The 21,479-nt window shown below is 44.9% G+C and overlaps 1 protein-coding gene across 1 annotated transcript; it reads left to right on the forward strand.

Annotated features, from left to right (window-relative positions):
• Positions 1-5,349: 5,349 nt before the first annotated feature.
• On the forward strand, positions 5,350-10,637 carry LOC139452475 (tripartite motif-containing protein 2-like). Its single transcript, XM_071233966.1, has 2 exons — positions 5,350-5,683; positions 7,915-10,637. The coding sequence occupies exon 2, from the start codon at positions 7,923-7,925 to the stop codon at positions 9,861-9,863; it is 1,941 nt and encodes a 646-aa protein (XP_071090067.1). The 5' UTR covers positions 5,350-5,683; positions 7,915-7,922; the 3' UTR covers positions 9,864-10,637.
• The last annotated feature ends 10,842 nt before the right edge of the window (positions 10,638-21,479 follow it).

Consider the following 21,479-nt stretch of genomic DNA (forward strand, 5'->3'; position numbering starts at 1 on the left):
CTTTGACAATTGCACATCTTCCCCATTTATGACGGCAACACAGGAGTAGGTGTAATGTTAAGAAGGGGTATAAAAGCTTGCATCACTGTCTTATTCTGAATTACTTTGAGGCTGGATTGTTTGTTTTTGACTCGATAGGAACAAGGAAAATGCATGTTGGTTAAACTATGGTGGGTTGAGTTAAACACAAGTTTAAGAACACGGAGCCCACTACGCAAGGACGCCAGCACGACATGCAGTTTTCATTCTTTTCTAGTAATAAGGAAGAGAATGTATGGATGTCAACTTCTTTATACAGTAGACTACGGTTATAACGAACTCAAAGGGACAACTAATTTAGTTCGTAATAACCATAGTTCGTTATAAGAATATATACAGCATATTTACTTCAAATGGCCGGGACCAAAAAAGATGTTCGTTATATCGGTCAGTTCGGTATAAGCATGTTCGTTATAAACGTTGTTTACTGTAAAAATAAGTTGATATCCATAAATTCTCTTCGTTATGCGTATCGCTTCTAAATGCCTTTCAAAGACTTTTCTAGTAATTGTCATTTGATGTTTTTGGACAGCTAATGGCTAAATAACTATGTTCTCTGCTAGTACAACATATCCCATTAAAAGCAGACTTACTAGTACTCCTCTGGCACATCTGCGTCATGGCAGATTAAAGCACGGGGCGTTATTACCATTAACCGGTAGTACCTCTAGTCATGGCATTATCTGATCATTAGGGTGAGAATCAGTGAACTCGAGTGTGCGACCTACTGCCCGCTGCTTGACCCCACTGAAGCTTTGTGATGTGACATTGCATGAAATTACGTCTCAGGACACGCCCCCTTAAGCCCCGCCTCTCACTAACCACGCCTCCTAATGTAGACAGCCTTGTGTGAGATAAACACTGGGTCTCTGAGCCTAGGAGCATCTGAGCGTAGCCCTCGTCTTTTGTCCTGATGCAGTCCGTATGCAGCGCTTTACCAACCGAATGAAACTTTGCAGTGTTTGAATAGGATTGTCCACCCGTTAATATCTAATCAAGAAATTTAACTCATTAACAATAATGTCATAGACAAAAGAAACATGTTTGCATGTTTTCATTTATTTTGTTGAAATGACAACAAAAATGTTGTGGTACATTGAAAGACAGTTCTCTTACAGATGTTAAAATCCCATACTCTATATGCAACTCCACTATTTATAACTATTGTTGATTATATATATTTCGCTTTTTCAGATTCCTACCCATGATTTTATTGTAGGTACAATATATATCTACGTGAGTTTAAACTAAATATCGGAATAAAAATAGTAATCTTCAACAAGAAAAAAGACAAAATTTGCGTAATACTATTCTCAGAGATATTGATTACAGAGACTATAAAAAAATACATTTAACATGGGCCATAACTCTTAAATGTCGTAAATATGAATTATTAATCGATCAATTCTTCTAAATAAGATAGCTACGCGATACATCTCAAAGAACAATGAAGAACGAAGCGTGGTTTATTTCACGGTAAAACATTGTTCTATCATGACGTCTTTTCTGGAGATTCGAACACGATTTCGCAACTTGATGACGTCGTAAATTAGACGACGTTAATTTTGAGAGGGAGTATTTTGTGAGTTGTTCCCCATGGATGTAGCTGAACAATGGCCAACGATCAAACTCAAAAGTGGGAGAGATATGACAATCGGTATAGGGAGAAAAGGTACAGATGATCTACGTTGAACTTGATGGAATCTAGGAATTACCGAACTTAACCCCCCTGTTCATAAAATGAACTTGTCCGACATTGCCGAGGTCGAATTGTATTCAGGGAGTCATCATTATCAAACCCCGGGTAAATAGTTTTAAAAGCGTGTACATTCGATTAACATCCTTAAAGAGGCTGTACTAAATGTTGATATCTCATATAAGAATGTCTTTCAGTCATCTATGACGCATGATATATCGTGTTGAACGGGAACCTATGACGGTGAAGGACGTAAGCTTACTATAACCTGTTGTTAATGAAACAAAGGGACAAGAACGTCCCCATAACTACATCTTCTCATGTTATCCTAAGAGACAGCAGCTCCGTCGTTGGTAAACATCGCTGATAGGGTTCACGTTACCTCCAAACAGATCCTTTAGTGTCCCCCATGAACGCATGCCCGACCCCCAACCCACTATGTCCTCCCACGCCCTCGCGTGTCAACACAAAGTCTTGTCACAACAATTCCTGATGAGACGTATCCGTTCTGTAAACATGAATACACTGTCTCTGGAACACCCGGTCGTGGTTAACAGGGTGAAGTGTATCGGTTAACAACTCGTGGCTGTTTCCATTGTCTACACCCCTCCACCCTCAAACCCCACCCCCTCCGTGTCCCTGTGGTCACCCAAAAGGTGTGTGTGTGTGTGCGGAGATGAAATGTGCTTATTGCGCAGATTCATACCTACCTACCTATATATCAACAAATATAGCCCCCTCGAACATTCACCCCCTCCACACACACGCACACATACACGCATACACACACACACACACACACACACGCACGCAGGCGCGCACGCACGCACGCACACACACACACACGCACTCACGCCCACGCGCGCGCCCACACACAACTGCTGTTTTAATTTCTTATTAAAGCTACTATTGGACACTTTTTTGCGAATAAAAATATTTCGACCCTGAATTATTTAATCCACTAAAGAATAAAAATACATAAAATAAAATGCGAAAAGCAGAGATAATGTGTTGGTGCCCAAACTGCTTGTCGTTAATGTTTAAAATTGATTAAACTTTCGTTATTTACAATTGCTTTTAACAAACGAGGTGTATGATGACTGGCAGTGATGTTGTTACTGATACATTAATCGCTCTACAGACAGAGCTAGGTAGACAACAAACTATCTGTGATAATATCGATCAAGGGAACCAACTCGTTTCAGTCACAGCAGGACTATCTACTGCCAAGCATATTTATTGATAATTATAAAGCCAGCCGCACAGCGATCCAAGGGAGATAACCCTACAAGCCCGAATGTTTCAAATTGTGGTGTGTCAGATCAGTAAGTACTTGAGTGTGAGTGAGTGAGTTTGATTTAACGCCGCTTTTAGCAGTATTCCAGCAATATCACGCGGGGGACACCAGAAATGGGCTTCACCCATTGTACCCATGTCGATAATCGAACTCGGGTTTTCGGCGTGACGAGTGAACGCTTTAACCACAAGGCTACCCGACCGCGCCAGTGATCACTACTTGAAAGTACTCGTCTCGTTAATAGAATTTAATAAGAAATCGATTGAGGTTTGACCGTACAATCTTAGCGGTTAGATTTTCATTATGACTCATTGAAATAATTCAGTAAAAAAAGTATTACAACCTTTAAACTGGTTTGAACCGGATAAATGAGAAAATAGCAGCAAGGAGAAAATCATAATTTTCAGGTGAGTAAATGAGGCAAATTGAGACTTTTTAAGTAAAATAATTCTGAAAAAGAAACACTTCTCTGTGGATCTGCAAGTATATTGATAATTGAAATAATAAACTACGAAGTTATTGAATGAAGGAAACGTTAATGAAATACAAATGTAGTTTTGTGCTATTATCATCAGAGTTTACCGACGAAAACCACCCGTGAAGATCCGGATTAGAATAGGTCTTCAGCAACCCATGCTTGTCCTAAGAGGCGACTAACGGGATGTGGTGATCAGGCTCGCTGACTTGTTTGATGTATGTCATCGTATCCCAATTGCATGGATCGATGCGCATGATGTCAACCACTGGATTGTCTGGTCCAGACTCGATTATTTACAGACCGACAAGCACAGTCGCCTTTCACGGCAAGGATGGGTGGCTGAAGATCTGTTCTACCCAATCTTCCCGAGGCAAGTGAGTTAACTGACTATATAAGTTCAGTTTCCACCCTTGCCGAACGAGGCTGGTATTATGGAGTAACCAGTTACATTTTGGCTGGACTAACGAGTCTATGCATAGTCCAGTCAAAATCGCGTTACGAAATCAAATCCGGTTCGTAGAGTGATTTCGCTCGACTGCAGGATTTGCAAAGCATGTGCACCACTAACTCGTTGTCAACAGATATTTTCTAAATCTTTTCATGTTTTTAATCAAGGTGCTCACGTGATTTGATGTATTTCGCGATGTAAGACTCGTTTTATCACAATATAGATCTTGATTATCGATCAGATCGTCCTAATTGGGCGCCACCGTTTTGTTTGAAACAAATGCAAGTGATACGAGAGGTTGAATCTGATTGGTCAACAGGAGAGGCATAGAAAGGACATAACTCGTAATAGCCATTGGTGGCGCTACGATCGAGCCCAGGAATTCTAGCCTAGTTCGGCAAGGGTGGAAACTGGACTTTTAAAGTCAGTTAACTCTCTTGCCTCGGGAAGATGGTTCTACCCCGGATCTTCACGGGTTGCGAAAATAAGAAATTTCGATATTCGCTTGGGTGGATAAGGCAACATTAGAGACTTAGTAACAAAGTGTATAATTTGAAATATGCTTTTAATCATTGCCTACGTTAAATATTAAAGTGAGAGCCAAAAATCAGTTTATATCTATTTCCAACATCAGTAAATCTATGACCCGAAACGTGCGATGAAAACAGTGTATGCTCAAATCAAATATTGAACGCAGTAAACCACTTGTTATGCCAAATCAGAGTAGTTTAAGTGAGTGAGTGAGTATGGTTTTACGCCGCTTTTAGCAATATTCCAGCAATATCACGGCGGGGGACACCAGAGATGGGCTTCACACATTGTACCCATGTCGGGAATCGAACCCGGGTCTTCGGCGTGACGAGCGAACGCTTTAACCACTAGGCTACCCGACCGCCCCAGAGTAGTTTAAGAACCGTGACACCGTTCCAAGGCGCATCGGCGTCTGAGAGAAGGTCACACGTCACGACTTTACATGTGCTGTACTCTAACGGAGGAGGGAGATACCAGTCATTTCACCAAAACATGTGTAAAAACACATTAATCGCTATCTTTAATTAATCGGCTACCTCAACACTCTCGAAAATACCCAGTAAAATATTTTGAGTGTTGGAGCTGAACGAATGATGCGGCTTTAACAGATAAAACCATTAAGTATTACCTTCTCATATGTCATGCTTTCCACGAAACAGATAAAACATAGATCACACATCTTGAAATATAAAATACGTTTTTTGTAAGTTTTTCCTTCACTTGCGTCTTTTGTGTAAGATTTGAACTCACGTGTTGCCGACTAACTTTGAACTCGATGAATTATTTCACAATTTCTATAGGGCGACAGAAGTTGTCTCCCTTGATCTTTCATTTGATCAAAACAGCCCGACAGATACATCTGTTCCGGTCAGGAGAATCTAATAACATGTATGCTCTCCAGCTATCATGTTGGCAGTGGTACTGCACGCATCGCTCGTAATTACGTAGACACACGAAATTTGATACTACGAAACGGCCATCACATGAACGACGAAGTTCACTTCCGGATATAACGCCCTCCAGGTCCTGGGTGAAAGTTGATCGTCAGCTGGCAGTGGACAGTAACACAGTGATCAGCTACAACGTTGTCTCCGACGATGGTACAGAGTCCGTACACACTGTCACCACTGAGCACTCTCCCTATACCGCCAGCTACAACTACTTCCGAGTGTTGAATGCGGACATGATCAGCAGGTAGTGGCTCAATGTTTACACTGGATCTTACATGTATTGTGTGTGTGTGATGGCAGTGTGTTGACATGCTGTGGTGATAGCCTGTCCTTTGATAAGCAAGCTGTTGTCATTTTTATCTGATAGTGATTTTGATAATGGATGACAGTGACGTATCTTTTCCACAGTACTGTTTGTGTTGTTAATTGGGTCACATGTACCGAACATCATCCAAAAGCGTGTATCCTTTGAAATAATATGGTGAGACACCCCTCCCCACCCCCCTCTCTTCAAAATATATATGAAAAAGTATATAACTAGTCAATGAAGACATTTCTTTAAAACAATATGATTTTTCTTGTTCTTGTTTGTTGGTTACACATGCATTATATCGGACATCATGTTTGTTTGATGGCACTAATAATGTAATGTATTGTGTATCTACTATGGTAATTAAAGATTTCACAAGAACATTTAATTCAAGCTTGAGTTGGGGGCAAGCCCCCCAAACCCCCTGTTGTTTTAGCGAGGCGACAGAAATGGCGCCTGAAAAACATAGAAACAGTTACTAAGGGATGAACTCGTGCACATCCTTACCAAAATGGCGGAAGGTGTCCGGTATACTGCATTGTTATTGTTTAACGCCGCACTCAGCACTATTCCAGCAATATGACGGTGGTCTGATAATACTCGAGTCTGAACCACAGGCCCTTGTGTCGTTGCTTAAATAAAAAAAATAAGGACAGTGCATTTCTGACACTGGTGATATTAATTGATCTAGAAATATTTAAGCAACAACACAAGGGCATGTGGTCTGGACCAGACAATCCAGCGATGGACCTGTGAAGATTCCGGAGTAGAATAGATCTTCAGCAACCCACACTTGCCGTAAAAGGCGACTATGCTTGTAGTAAAAGGCTACTAACGGGATCGGGTGGACAGCCTCGCTGACTTGATGGATGCATGTCATCGATCCCAATTGCGTGGTTCGATGCCCATGATGTCAATCAATGGATTGCCTGGTCCAGACTCGATTATTTACAGACCGCCGTCATATAGCTGGAATATTGCTGAGTGCGGCGTAAAACACCAAATAACCTAACCTAACCAATCCAGCGATGGACATCAACAACGTCTATCAACGTAATTGGTATACGATGTCAAGTATAAACCAAGTCAGCAAGCCTGACGACCCGATCCCGTTAGTCGCTTCTAACACGTGACATCCCCGCCAAATTTTAATTAAAATGAGTCAATAGTCATTGACTGCAAACTGATCTGTTTGGAAAGGCCACAACGACAACAATGGTCCTATTTCAACTTATGAGAGTTTTAGCACGATAGATATCTAAATATCTAAAAGATAACCAAAAACTCTGTTTCCGCGAGAACACGGTGTGTGTAGCCCCTGCGTGATGCACGTGAAAAATGTTTTTTGGCATCTCGCGCTTTGGCGCGTCCATGTTTTGCATGTCCCTGGGGAAAGTGTGCAATTCATTTAGGATCAACTCGCGCACATTTATCAGTTAACTGATGATTACTTTACCTTGAAGAATGTTCTGTTCATGAGAAAACAAAACATTGGTGAAGAAAGAGTGTATTTTTCACCCTAAGTGTTCGTTTCATTCAAAGAAAAGCTACTAAACAGTACGGATGCTCAATGTATAGAATAACCACTGAACACACTATCCCTGGGCTTAAACGGATAATCATTCACTTTTGAATTGTTTGATAGGCATGACTTAGAAGTTGACAAAGTCGAGATCATTTATGGATAACAACTTCTTTGTTTACCGTAAACGTCGCCTTTACAGTAAATATAGAAGTTGTAAATACATATTTTATTGATGTCTTCTATGGCGCCGTGCAAAACTCTGTACTCGATAGCTTTCCGTATGGATTTTGCGTGCTGGAGTCCCGATGGCGCCTGTCCTTCTTCAAATTGTTCCATCGTCAAATTAAATTGTAGACAAACGAAGTAACGTCATCGACAAATAGGGTTTAACAAACAATTCAGTTAGTTAATCCCCGGGTTAAACCAAATGAGCCATGCTTTAGTGATGTATATAAAAATGTTGTAAAATGTTTGTTTTAATTTGTGAAATAAGAAATTACATTGATTTTGGTAATTTGATTTTGCTTCTGTAAAACATGAAATTAAAACAAAACACCTTGTGATTTAAGCCGAGAGTCAATGTAGAACCATGATGAAGGACGCGTAATAACTGTCCCTTGTTTCTCTTTCATTCCGCTAGGTGGCGTCATGGCGATGTCGCGAATCCAGGACGAGGTACTGCAGTGTACAATCTGCTACGACACGTACGAGACGCCCAAGACCCTACCTTGCCTCCATACTTTCTGCGAGCATTGCCTGGCCGACTACATCAAGGGGGTGCAGGGGGCCGTCAAGAAAGATGGCTTCTCATGCCCAGTGTGCCGAGACTTTATCAAGGCTCCAGATCCAAAGCGGCGCCCCCAAGAATGGGCAGCCTTGTTTAAGACTAATTTCCATTTGAACAAATTGATGAAAGCTCTTGAAGAGAAACCCGGATCTACACCACCTGGGGAAGGGCCATTTTGTGCCGAACATTCTCAGAAAGAGCTGGACCTGTTCTGTGTCCAGTGCGTTAAGCCAATATGTCATTTGTGTGCCGGGATAGCCCATCGTGGCTGTTCCCTCGTAGTGACGTTGGAGGAGGCAGCAGACGACAAGCGGGTACACCTTAATGCGATAAGAAGACAGATGAACGAGACTCTCGTTCAGTCGCGAGATGAAGTGGCTAAGGTCAAGAAGCAGTTGGACAGGATCCGTGGTTTGAAGGATGAGTGTACGAGTGACATCAAGAACTACACCGAGTCATTGGTTGCTGTGATACGGAACCGTGAAGCGGAAATGTTGCAGGACCTGGAGGAGAAGCACGAGACACTGAACGAAACAGTTGACCTGAAGATCGACACCTTCCGGGACCAACAGAAGGCATCGAACCAGGCCTTGGTTCAATTGACGGAGCTGGTGTCTCAGGGAACAGCCGCTGATATCCTCAGAAAACATTCCAGTTTTAAAAACGTTGGTTCTGTTGATGTCCCGGCTATATCTTCCCTCTGTGGGCAACTTCAAAGAGTCGACCTCAGATTTATGGGCGGAACGTATTTAAAGAAACTGAACCACAACACTTCCCAAATAGGCGAGGTGGTTCTGGAACAACGGAAGAAAGAAACGGTTGCGAAAAAGCCAACAATTACACCTCGCCCGTCTCCGGATAATCAGCAAGTTACTCTAAATGCGAAACGGAATCAGAGTGGGACAGCACAATTCCGAAGGAGTCGATCCCAAACTATCGCAGATCCCGTCCAATCACAGCCCACCAACAAACCAGTGAAGTTGAAAACTATTTCGGGTAAACACAGAGAGGATGATCAGCCTCCGAAACTTAATGACATCGTTGTTCTAACTCAGGCTGGAGGTTCACACGTCAAAATCGTCATCGTGACAGACTGGAACAACCAATGCGTGAAGGCGTTCTACAGCAGACGTGACCGAGACAGTCGTCTGCTCCTTGGCGGGAAACCCTGGTCCGTCACAGCCCTGTCTCATACGACGATCGCTGTGACTATTCCTCTAGCTCAGCAGATATGCGTTCTCAAGGTTGGGTCGTCAATGATGTTATTGTCTTCCGTTGTCGCAGAGAAGAAATATTCAGCTCTTGCCGCCCTTGACAGACACACTCTGGTAGCCAGTGGAGGCAGCACCCCTCCTTCCGTTGACATCATCAACGTGAGCGGGGAGGTGCTGCACTCCTTCTCCCGCGATGCATCAGGGGCGCCTTTATTTACCTACCCAGCATACCTGTGCTCCACACCCAAGGGGCATATTCTTGTGTCAGACAGAGACGCTGGAACCCTCACGTGCTTGACACGAGAGGGGGTGATTGTATGGTGCTTCCACCCCCAGGGGGCGCTGAAGCTCGAGAACCCCGGTGGCGTGTACTGTGACCCCCAGGGACGGGTTGTGTTCGCGGAGAGTCGAGGTGTGCTAAGTTTGTTAGATGGGGGGCAGTATAAAGGGGCGTTGTTGAGGACAATCGATGGGGTTGACACACCTCGAGGTGTGTGGGCGGGGGGAGATGGGACAATATACCTCACCCACAAACAGGATGAAATTTGTGTTTTTAGCGTCGGCAGGGTCACGACAAACACGTCTTAGAATTGAGATTGAATGTTTCAAGAACTTCCGTGTTAATAGACGATCGGGTTATATATTACGTGGTGTACAATTAACCGTGTCAGCTTCATAAATGTTTTGATCTCCTAATTAAATCCGCGAGAGGAGTTGGGACACGGGTGGACCAGTCGTCCATGGCGCCGTGAATTCGCTATGCAGGATTGTGTGCTTTAGGCGTGTCGGAAACCTATGAACCTGATTATGTTTCCAGGGCCCCGTTCCACAAAGCCATCTTAGCGCGAAGGTGATCGTAACTCCTATACTTTAACACTGGCTTACGACAATCATAGCGCTAATGTCGCTTTATCGAACGGTGCCCAGTTGTATTATAGCCCCGTATCACTGCACGTGGCTTCCACCAAAGTGGTCTAAGACCTGCCTCACTTCGGACTTCCTCCCACATCAAGCTGACACGCCGCGTTATATCTGAAATACTGTTCAGAGCGGCGTCAAACCCAACTCACTCACCCTCTCCAGAGGAATAAGGCGTTTGGAAGTCGGAGCAGAATTCCAATGCCATATACAATGGCACCCCGTTAATACGGACTTCGTTAACCCAGCAGCCCCGCTATCTGTACTGTTAATATTTTTTTTATGCAAATGAACGAATACTGTCTGCTGAAATTTATTCAGTATTTAGGACACATGCCTATAATACATATCTACGTCATTTAGTATGCACCCAGTATGCTTTGTATAGAAGCAGCTATCAAGTATTGTTCAAAGACTTTGTTTTTACGAAATTATGATCATCATTGTGATAATAACTGTTTGAATAAACATGGCATTTCCGGAGATAATGGGAAATTTCTTATGTTTTGGACCTGAACATTCAATACACAGCACTATATCAGTACAGGACATTATTTGAATGAAAGTCATTAAGGTACGATCTTGTATTACATACGGTGGGCAACATTTTTGTTCACTACTTAAATACTTCTTTGTACATGTGATTCATAAATCCGGAACTTTGTGAATCTGGACGTTTTGTTCGGAATAGGTGGCGGTGGGGTAGCCTCGTGGTTAAAGCGTTCGCTCGTCACGCCGACGACACGGGTTCTATTTGTGAATGTGTGAAGCGCATTTCTGGTGTCCCCCGTCGGGGACTGTTGATGGAATATTCGTATAAGCGGCGTAAAACCATACTCACTCATTGGGAACAGTACGCCGGGTTAACGTGGGTTCACTGTACCTAGTGATACTTCGTTTAAGGCTCGACCGCCTCCTTGGTCTAGTGGCTAGAGCATCTGCCCAAAGAGCGAAAGATCAGTGGTTCGATTCACGGCCGTGTCATACCAAAAGACATTAAGAAATGGTACTTTTTGTTCCCCTGCCTGAGAATAGAACAAGGACTGGTCGACTCGGAGTCAGGATATTTTGTCCGAGTGAGGTATCCGTGTTAAACTGCAGCATGGTATCACAGTGGGCTAACTCTATTAAAGGAGGGCACGGGTGGCCCAGTCGTCGAAGGCGCAGTGTTGTGTCCCTTAGGCACGCCAGAAACCTGTGATTGTGGGTTCGAATCCCGGTTCGCCCCGATTATGTTTCTAAGTTTGTCAGCACCATACCCGTGCTCGTGGGTTTCACCGAAGTGGTAAACGTCGAAGACCTGCATCACTTCGGGCTTTCCTCCCAGATTAAGCTTGCACGAGGCGATATAACTGGAATACTGTTCAAAGCAGCGTTAAACCCAACTCACTCACTCACTCATGTTTCGAAGGTGGAGGAACTTGTGACATGGGCCAGTTGAATGCGAACTTTACGGTATCAACTAAGTCCTTTTTTTGGTTGGTTGGTTGGTTGTTTAACGCCACACTCAGCAATATTCCAGCTACATGACGGCGGTCTGTAAAAAATCGAGTCTGGACCAGACAATCCAGTGATTGATATTATGAGCATCGATCCTCGCAATGTGGGATCGATGACATGCATCAACCAAGTCAGCAAGCCTGACCACTCGATCCCGTTAGTCGCCTTTTACGACAAGCATAGTGGCGTTTTATGGCAAACGGTGGTTGCTGAAGAGCTATTCTACCCCAGGTCTTCACGGGTCTGTCCTTTTGAACGTTATTGTGGGACTTGAAAGCTGTATCCAGCATGCTACTTATATTATGAATAAATGTAAGGATCAAATCACAGTGCTGTTTCACTGCTTCACATATGTTTGATAACATTTCACAGGTTAATCTGGTATTTTGTTGCAACCACCTGACACCCATTGGCTTAAAAAAATAACGTACAGTGAGTGAGTGTGTTGTGAGCAGGGTGAACATATAGTGCTATTCTGTGAGGCTGCTCGTGTGTGTGAGATGGGGAACAAAGTTATCTCAGGTGAAGTTGCTCCAGTGTGTGGATGAGCTAGATTAAAAAAAACATACCCCCCAAATCTTTCTTCTCTCTCTTTCCCCAACGCGCATCGTTGACCGCATTTCAAATACATAAAGGGAGCTTACTTTTGTAACCTTGAACGCCCCCATGCAAGTGAACAGCTTGCTTGAAACCCGAAGAATTTTGTGGGCTGACTTATTATCGACGGACACTGGGGTCAGGGGTTTAGGTGTCTGACAACGCATGATACGCATGCGCGTGTATTACCTGTGCAAGTGGAGATAATCACGCTTTTTTTTATATCTGAAGAAGTTTGGTCACTTAATTCTCGGCCCGGCACAATATATATCGTCGTGAAACAAAAGAGACATGGTGAGGTGAGGTGAAGTGGGGTTTAACTTATGTGTGTGTGTGTGGCTGCTTGTACTAGTCGGGACTGATGCCGATTTATAGTGCTAGCCCACTGAGATACCATGCCGCAGTTTAACATGAATACCCCACTCAGACACAGTATACTGACTCTGAGCCGACCAATCCTTGTTTTAGCCCCTTAATGCCGAGCGCCAGACAGGGTAACAACAAGTACCATCTTTTAACGTCTTTTTGTATGACGCGGCCGGGGATCGAGCCCCGGACCTTCCGCTCTCCGGGCGGACGCTCTACCACTAGACCACGGAGGCGGTCAAAAGAGGCATGGCCATCAGCTAATACTATATTCATCAGCACTGATCGTATTAAGAATTCTCTACGAATAATATACGTGATTCCGCGAATATAAGGCCAGGAGTCCGTCTGTTCAAGTCGTGCTTCGTTGGCGGCACTACGCTCTCGGTAATTAACGGGCGACGTCACCAACTGATTCGCGCTTCAGTGAATTGGGAAACCTTCGCATGATGCGTTCGCTCGAAGCCCGGGTTCGATTCCCCACATTGGCACAGTGCGTGAAACACATTCTTAGTTCCAAGTCGTGAAAGTGCTTGGCTATTGCTAAAAGAGGCTCACTCACTTATTTGTGGAGCCCGTTTTGTGTCAATCCGCTCTAATAACATCTCTGTACCCCTCACTCACTTACTCATAACGTGTGGCGCCCGTTGTCTCCCTTCCTGACTCCCTCCCTTACTTGCTCAGTCACTCAGTCACTCACTCACTCGTGTGTGTCTCCACCTCTCACTCACTCACTCATACTGTGTGGCGCTCGTTTTCTCAATCCCTCACCCCTCACCCTTCCCTCCCTTACTCAATCACTCGTGTGGCGCCCGTTGTCTCTTTCCCTCACCCTTACTCACTCACTCACTCATAATGTGTGGCGCTCGTTTTCTCAATCCCTCACCCCTTCCTCACCCCCTTCCTTACTCACTCACTCACTCGTGTGGCGCCCGTTGTCTCTTTCCCTCACCCTAACTCGCTCACTCACTCATAATATGTGGCGCTCGTTTTCTCAATCCCTCACCCCTTCCTCACTCCCTTCCTTACTCACTCACTCACTCGTTTGTCGCCCGTTGTCTCTTTCCCTCACCCTTACTCGCTCACTCACTCACTCAAACTGTGTGGCGCTCGTTTTCTCAATCCCTCACCCCTTCCTCACCCCCTTCCTTACTCACTCACTCACTCGTGTGGCGCCCGTTGTCTCTTTCCCTCACCCTAACTCGCTCACTCACTCACTCACTCAAACTGTGTGGCGCTCGTTTTCTCAATCCCTCACCCCTCCCTCTCTAAATCCCTCACTCACTCGTGTGGCGCCCGTTGTCTCTATCCATCACCCTTACTCACTCACTCACTCATACTGTGTGGCGCTCGTTTTCTCCATCCCTCCCCCCTCCCTCACTCTCCCCCTAACTCAATCACTCGTGTGGCGCCCGTTGTCTCTTTCCCTCACCCTAACTCGCTCACTCACTCACTCATAATGTGTGGCGCTCGTTTTCTCCATCCCTCCTCCCTCCCTCCTCCCTCCCTCTCTCTCCCCCTAACTCAATCACTCGTGTGGCGCCCGTTGTCTCTAACCCTCACTCACTCACTCATAATGTGTGGCGCTCGTTTTCTCCATCCCTCACCCCTCCCTCTCTAAATCCCTCACTCACTCACTCGTGTGGCGCCCGTTTTCTCTTTCCTCACCCTTACTCACTCACTCACTCATAATGTGTGGCGCTCGTTTTCTCCATCCCTCAACCCTCCCTCTCTAAATCCCTCACTCACTCACTCGTGTGGCGCCCGTTTTCTCTTTCCCTCACCCTTACTCGCTCACTCACTCATAATGTGTGTCGCTCGTTGTCTTCATCCTTCAGTCCCTCCCTCCCTGACTGACTCGCGTGGCGCCCGTTCTGTGTGTCCCTGTGTTCCCTATGGAAGTGCTGGACTGAGAGTTAAAACCCGGTCTATGACAACATCGTCGTTTAACACCTCAACGATCTGATAAAGAAAACTTCATTCAAAAACATGCCCTAGATCACGCATCGATTGTTATCGAACGCTGATATTGAATTAGGCACAAAAGGGATTATTCTTAAAGCCGTGTGCCCGTGAAGTTCTAAAATCAATGCACTCTGAGGAGCACAGGCTTTCTACGTTCCGTTATATCTGAACCGTCACAAGGCAAGGAACAGAGGCTGTTCTCGAGTCTCCGGGAAATGACTAGTATAGCAATGTGACAGTACGCCTTGTCACACAATAGGTGTTTGTAATAATTTACACATTGCATGTCATTGAATCAAGTTAAGGGATTTAATGTACCTGTGTTGCTTTCCTTTAACGGAATTTCCTTAAGAAGATATATCGATATATGCACATCCTGGATTAATTTTGAAACACATTTTATTGTTTGGCGATACTTTGTTTCTGAAAAGCTCCACTAATATGTTAGTACGCGTTGCTTGAGATCTTGGAAATGTATCAAAACTCATCACAAGGCAGTGATGGCGCACCCCCTAGAGACTATCATCAAGGTCGGGCATCCAAGGTTTATATGTTTCTATTAACATTTAAAGATAACATCTTACAGAATATTCGCATTCAGTGTGCTATAATATATTTTCAGGGATATCTGATCTAAAGGGTGTTTCGTTTAATGATATGTACACGGATATTGATGTGAAATGGTTGAAATATACGCGAGTATTAGTAGTTGAGTGAGGCGGTTGGTGTGTACAGGGAGATCTGTGAGATGGTTGATGTGTACAGGGAGATCTGTGAGGTGGTTGATGTGTACAGGGAGATCTGTGTGAGATGATTGATGTGTACAGGGAAATCTGTGAGGTGGTTGGTGAGTACAGGGAGATCTGTGTCAGATGGTCGATGTGCACAAGGAGATCTGTGTGAGATGATTGATGTGTACAGGGAGATCTGTGTGAGATGATTGATGTGTACAGGGAGATCTGTGTGAGGTGGTTGATGTGTACAGGGAGATCTGTGTGAGGTGGTTGATGTGTACAGGGAGATCTGTGTGAGGTGGTTGATGTGTACAGGGAGATCTGTGTGAGATGATTGATGTGTACAGGGAGATCTGTGTCAGATGGTCGATGTGCACAAGGAGATCTGTGTCAGATGGTCGATGTGTACATGGCAATCTGTGTAAAGTGTTTGAAAAGCGCATATAGACATCTGTGTTATATGGTTTAAATACGCACAGGGAGATCTGTGTTAAACATGTACATCGGTTCTGTGGGATTAGTTGTTAATCCACACGGGGACTACCATAGGTTGGTGTGAAGGGTTGAAAATTGTGCATGTTGTTCAATTATACCACAGAATGTTGAAATGTGCAGGAAATTAAGGAGTTCAAACGGAAGTAGATTGACAGAACACTCTGATGGATATGAGGGTTAACACAAACTATATCATATCATTTGCCATGTTTTTTATATTAATCAATACCTCGGTGGAAGCAGATATTACATTTATTTAATTTTTCTTCAACTCGTTTTTCCCAGTGACTTGCAAAGTTCTTCAAAGCGATTCATCATTTTCTTTTAAATCCCGTCGACATCACCGTTGAGGTATTTCATAGGAGGACAGGACAAACATAAAAAGTGCACTGAAGTTTTCGTTTTCATTAATTCCAGCTGAGTCCACAGAAAGGTTCTGATCTCTGCCCTCTGGGTCCTGTGGATGAAAAGCAATAACAGATTTTTACAACACGACAATCAGCGCCGCTCTTCGCGTGTAACAGCAAAAATGGCGTAGCTTCCGGTTCTCCCTTCTTGCCGAAACGACTCTAAGCAGATCGGGTTCAGAAATGAATCAGTGACTCTAATTTACCGGCTAGGGTGCATTTATTACGAAATGCCCAGGTTCTTTATGTAAGAAGAAGAGATATACACTTATTTGAAATGTGTTGTAAATAGACTCATATATAGAACTATCTAACATAGGATTAGTCCACCATACATCTGTAGTTGCCGTCATTGGCCACGTGATGACAGCGGTGCTGATCTTGCGTATCGAGTCCTAATATGAACTTCGCGCCGAGCTATGTTTGAGGTACTATAGAACAGCTACTACCTGTTATCAGTGTACATGTTTGACGTACAACAGAACAACTACTACCTGTTATCAGCGTACATGTTTGACGTACAGCAGAACAGCTACTACCTGTTATCAGTGTACATGTTTGAGGTACAACAGAACAACTACTACTTGTTATCAGTGTACATGTTTGAGGTACAACAGAACAACTACTACTTGTTATCAATGTACATGTTTGAGGTACAACAGAACAACTACTTCTTGTTATCAGCGTACATGTTTGACGTCCAGCAGAACAGCTACTACCTGTTATCAGTGTACATGTTTGAGGTACAACAGAACAACTACCACCTGTTATCAGTGTACATGTTTGAGGTACAACAGAACAACTACTACTTGTTATCAGCGTACATGTTTGACGTACAGCAGAACAGCTACTACCTGTTATCAGTGTACATGTTTGAGGTACAACAGAACAACTACTACCTGTTATCAGTGTACATGTTTGAAGTACAACAGAACAACTACTACTTGTTATTAGTGTACATGTTTGAGGTACAACAGAACAGCTACTACCTGTTATCAGTGTACATGTTTGAGGTACAACAGAACAACTACTACCTGTTATCAGTGTACATGTTTGAGGTACAACAGAACAACTACTACCTGTTATCAGTGTACATGTTTGAGGTACAACAGAACGACTACTAGCTGTTATCAGTGTACATGTTTGAGGTACAACAGAACAACTACTACCTGTTATAAGTGTACATGTTTGAGGTACAACAGAACAACTACTACCTGTTATCAGTGTACATGTTTGAGGTACAACAGAACAACTACTACCTGTTATCAGTGTACATGTTTGAGGTACAACAGAACAACTACTACCTGTTATCAGTGTACATGTTTGAGGTACAACAGAACAACTACTACCTGTTATCAGTGTACATGTTTGAGGTACAACAGAACAGCTACTACCTGTTATCAGTGTACATGTTTGAGGTACAACAGAACAGCTACTACCTGTTATCAGTGCACATGTTTGAGGTACAACAGAACAACTACTACCTGTTATCAGTGTACCTGTTTGAGGTACAACAGAACAACTACCACCTGTTATCAGTGTACATGTTTGACGTACCATAGGATGGTACTGTGGTGACAGTGATAATATAGAGGGCAGGATGGTACTGTGGTGACAGTGATGATATAGAGGGCAGGATGGTACTGTGGTGACAGTGATAATATAGAGGGCAGGATGGTACTGCGGTGACAGTGATAATATAGAGGGCAGGATGGTACTGCGGTGACAGTGATGATATAGAGGGCAGGATGGTACTGTGGTGACAGTAGTGATATAGAGGGCAGGATGGTACTGTGGTGACAGTGATAATATAGAGGGCAGGATGGTACTGTGGTGACAGTAGTGATATAGAGGAAAGGATCGTACAGTGGTGACAGTGATGATATAGAGGGCAGGATGGTACTGTGGTGACAGTGATAATATAGAGGGCAGGATGGTACTGTGGTGACAGTGATGATATAGAGGGCAGGATGGTACTGTGGTGACAGTGATGATATAGAGGGCAGGATGGTACTGTTGTGACAGTGATGATATAGAGGGCAGGATGGTACAGTGGCGTCAGTAATGATATAGAGGGCAGGATGGTACTGTGGTGACAGTGATGATATAGAGGGCAGGATGGTACTGTGGTGACAGTGATAATATAGAGGGCAGGATGGTACTGTGGTGACAGTGATGATATAGAGGGCAGGATGGTACTGTGGTGACAGTGATGATATAGAGGGCAGGATGGTACTGTTGTGACAGTGATGATATAGAGGGCAGGATGGTACTGTTGTGACAGTAGTGATATAGAGGGCAGGATGGTACTGTGGTGACAGTGATGTTATAGAGGGCAGGATGGTACTGTGGTGACAGTAGTGATATAGAGGGCAGGATGGTACTGCGGTGACAGTGATGATATAGAGGGCAGGATGGTACTGTGGTGACAGTAGTGATATAGAGGGGGCAGGATGGTGCGGTGGTGACAGTGAGGATGTAGAGGGGGCAGGATGGTGCGGTGGAGCCAGTGGGGGTGTAGAGGGGGCAGGATGGTATTGTGGAGTCAGTGATGATGTAGAGGGGGCAGGATGGTGCGGTGGTGACAGTGAGGATGTAGAGGGGGCAGGATGGTGCGGTGGTGACAGTGAGGGTGTAGAGCGGGCAGGATGGTGCGGTGGTATCAGTGATGATGTAGAGGGGGCAGGATAGTGGGGTGGTGACAGTAAGGGTGTAGAGGGAGCAGGATGGTGCAGTGGTAACAGTGAGGGTGTAGAGGGGGCAGGATGGTGTGGTGGTGACAGTGAGGATGTAGAGGGAAGGATGGTGTGGTGGTGACAGTGATGATGTAGAGGGGGCAGGATGGTGCGGTGGTGACAGTGATGATGTAGAGGGGGCAGGATAGTGGGGTGGTAACATTGAGGGTGTAGAGGGGGCAGGATGGTGCGGTGGTAACAGTGAGGGTGTAGAGGGGTTAGGATGGTGTGGTGGTGACAGTGAGGATGTAGAGGGGAGGATGGTGTGGTGGTGACAGTGATGATGTAGAGGGGGCAGGATGGTGCGGTGGTGACAGTGAGGATGTAGAGGGAAGGATGGTGTGGTGGTGACAGTGATGATGTAGAGGGGGCAGGATGGTGCGGTGGTGACAGTGATGATGTAGAGGGGGCAGGATGGTGCGGTGGTGGCAGTGAGGGTGTAGTGGGGGAAGGATGGCGTCGTTGTGTCAGTGATGACGTAGAGGGAAGGATGGTGTGGTGGTGGCAGTGAGGGTTTAGAGGGGGCAGGATTGTGCGGTGGTGTCAGTGGGGGTGTAGAGGGGGAAGGATGGCGTCGTGGTGTCAGTGATGATGTAGAGGTGGCAGGATGGTATTGTGGTGACAGTGAGGGTGTAGAGGGGGAAGGATGGTATTGTGGTGACAGTGAGGATGTAGAGGGGGCAGGATGGTGCGGTGGTGTCAGTGAGGATGTAGAGGGGGCAGGATGGTATTGTGGTGACAGTGAGGGTGTAAAGGGGACAGGATGGTGCGGTGGTGTCAGTGGGGGTGTAGAGGGAAGGATGGCGTGGTGGTGTCAGTGGGGGTGTAGAGGGGGCAGGATTGTATTGTGGTGACAGTGAGGGTGTAGAAGGGACAGGATGGTGCGGTGGTGTCAGTGAGGGTGTAGAGGGAAGGATGGCGTGGTGGTGTCAGTGATGATGTAGAGGGGGCAGGATGGTGTGGTGGTAACAGTGATGATGTAGAGGGGAGGTTGGTACTGTGGTGTCAGTGATGATGTAGAGGGGAGGTTGGTATTGTGGTGTCAGTGATGATGTAGAGGGGGCAGGATGGTATTTTGGTGTCAGTGAGGGTGTAGAGGGGGCAGGATGGTGCGGTGGTGTCAGTGAGGGTGTAGAGGGGGCAGGATGGTGCGGTGGTGACAGTGAGGGTGTAGAGGGGGCACGATGGAGCGGTGATGACAGTGATGATTTAGAGGTGGCTGGATGGTGCGGTGGTGTCAGTGATGATGTAGAGGGAAGGATGGTGCAGTGGTGACAGTGAGGATGTAGAGGTGGCAGGATGGTGCGGTGGTGTCAGTGATGATGTAGAGGGAAGGATGGTGCGGTGGTGACAGTGAGGGTGTAGTGGGAAGGATGGTATTGTGGTGTCAGTGAGGGTGTAGTGGGGGAAGGACGGTGCGGTTGTGTCTCAGTGAGGATGTAGAGTTGACTACCAACACTCGACCATCTCTGACTATTCTCCTTCCCGAAGACCCTAACAGAATCGTGTAAGTATCACGTGGTTATATGTCATGAACGACCTTGCAATACTTCTATTAGGTATAGGTTACAAAAGGAGAACTCCTTTCATACATATATTTCCGGATGTCACATTTGAACAGTACTTCAATACATACCGTACTTACACAAGTCTTCTATAAATGAATATATGGCCAACTACACTGCCTACGCATTTCATTAGTCAAATTCCGGTTGATGATTTAGGTTTTCGTCTTTGATCCCGCCAATGCTGTCGTTATCATCGACGAAGCATCACTCGGTTGATACATTGTCTACACCTTGTCTATGTCGGGCGGAGCACAATGGTTGCGTCCACATCAGATCCATTGTGACTTTGCAAAACACAGGTACATAAGAAAACGAAGGGAGATCAAAAGCTTCGTCTTGCCTTCTACACGTGCACAAAGGAGACGATAATTACTTCGGGACTTTGTTGGGCTCAAAACATGGGACAATTGAGAATGGACGAGAAAAGCTAGCTGTTGCGACAGAAGGTCAATACTTAATGTATAACGCTTTTGTTATTCGTATCAGCGACTTAAGTTGCAGGTAATTTTGTCTGCGCCCACATATGAGATAAATGTTTTTCTCTGTGAGACTAAGTGGCATTTTCCATATCGCTTTGGGCTAAGGTGGCCTTATCGTGTAAATATAATGAGGAAATGTTCGATATATTTTCAAGGATGAAACACATAAACCGAGAATTCGATAATACTGGTTCTGGCCCAGCTAGACAGTCTGGTGCCGGGACAAAATGTGAGGCACTTCGGTATTTAAGCAGGTTTGATATCAAAGGCCCGGATGTCGATCACGTGACACTTCATAAGCTCCCCTTTTTTTGTTTCTGAATTTGTGTTGTTGATGTTTGTTTGTAAAGGACATAGCTGCTCTTTCCAACCACTTAATGAAATGCGGATTAAACACATTGGTCGCTCATCTGCTATTTTTTTCTGTTCAACAACATGCT

This window comes from Haliotis cracherodii, unplaced genomic scaffold (assembly GCF_022045235.1).
Source record: "Haliotis cracherodii isolate W230 unplaced genomic scaffold, xgHalCrac1.p SCAF_9, whole genome shotgun sequence".
In the NCBI taxonomy this organism is placed as follows: domain Eukaryota; kingdom Metazoa; phylum Mollusca; class Gastropoda; order Lepetellida; family Haliotidae; genus Haliotis; species Haliotis cracherodii.

What these genes read in the sequence shown, in the direction of transcription:
- LOC139452475 (XM_071233966.1), top strand. Translation starts at nt 7,923, where the DNA reads ATGGCGATGTCGCGAATCCAGGACGAGGTACTGCAGTGTACAATCTGC.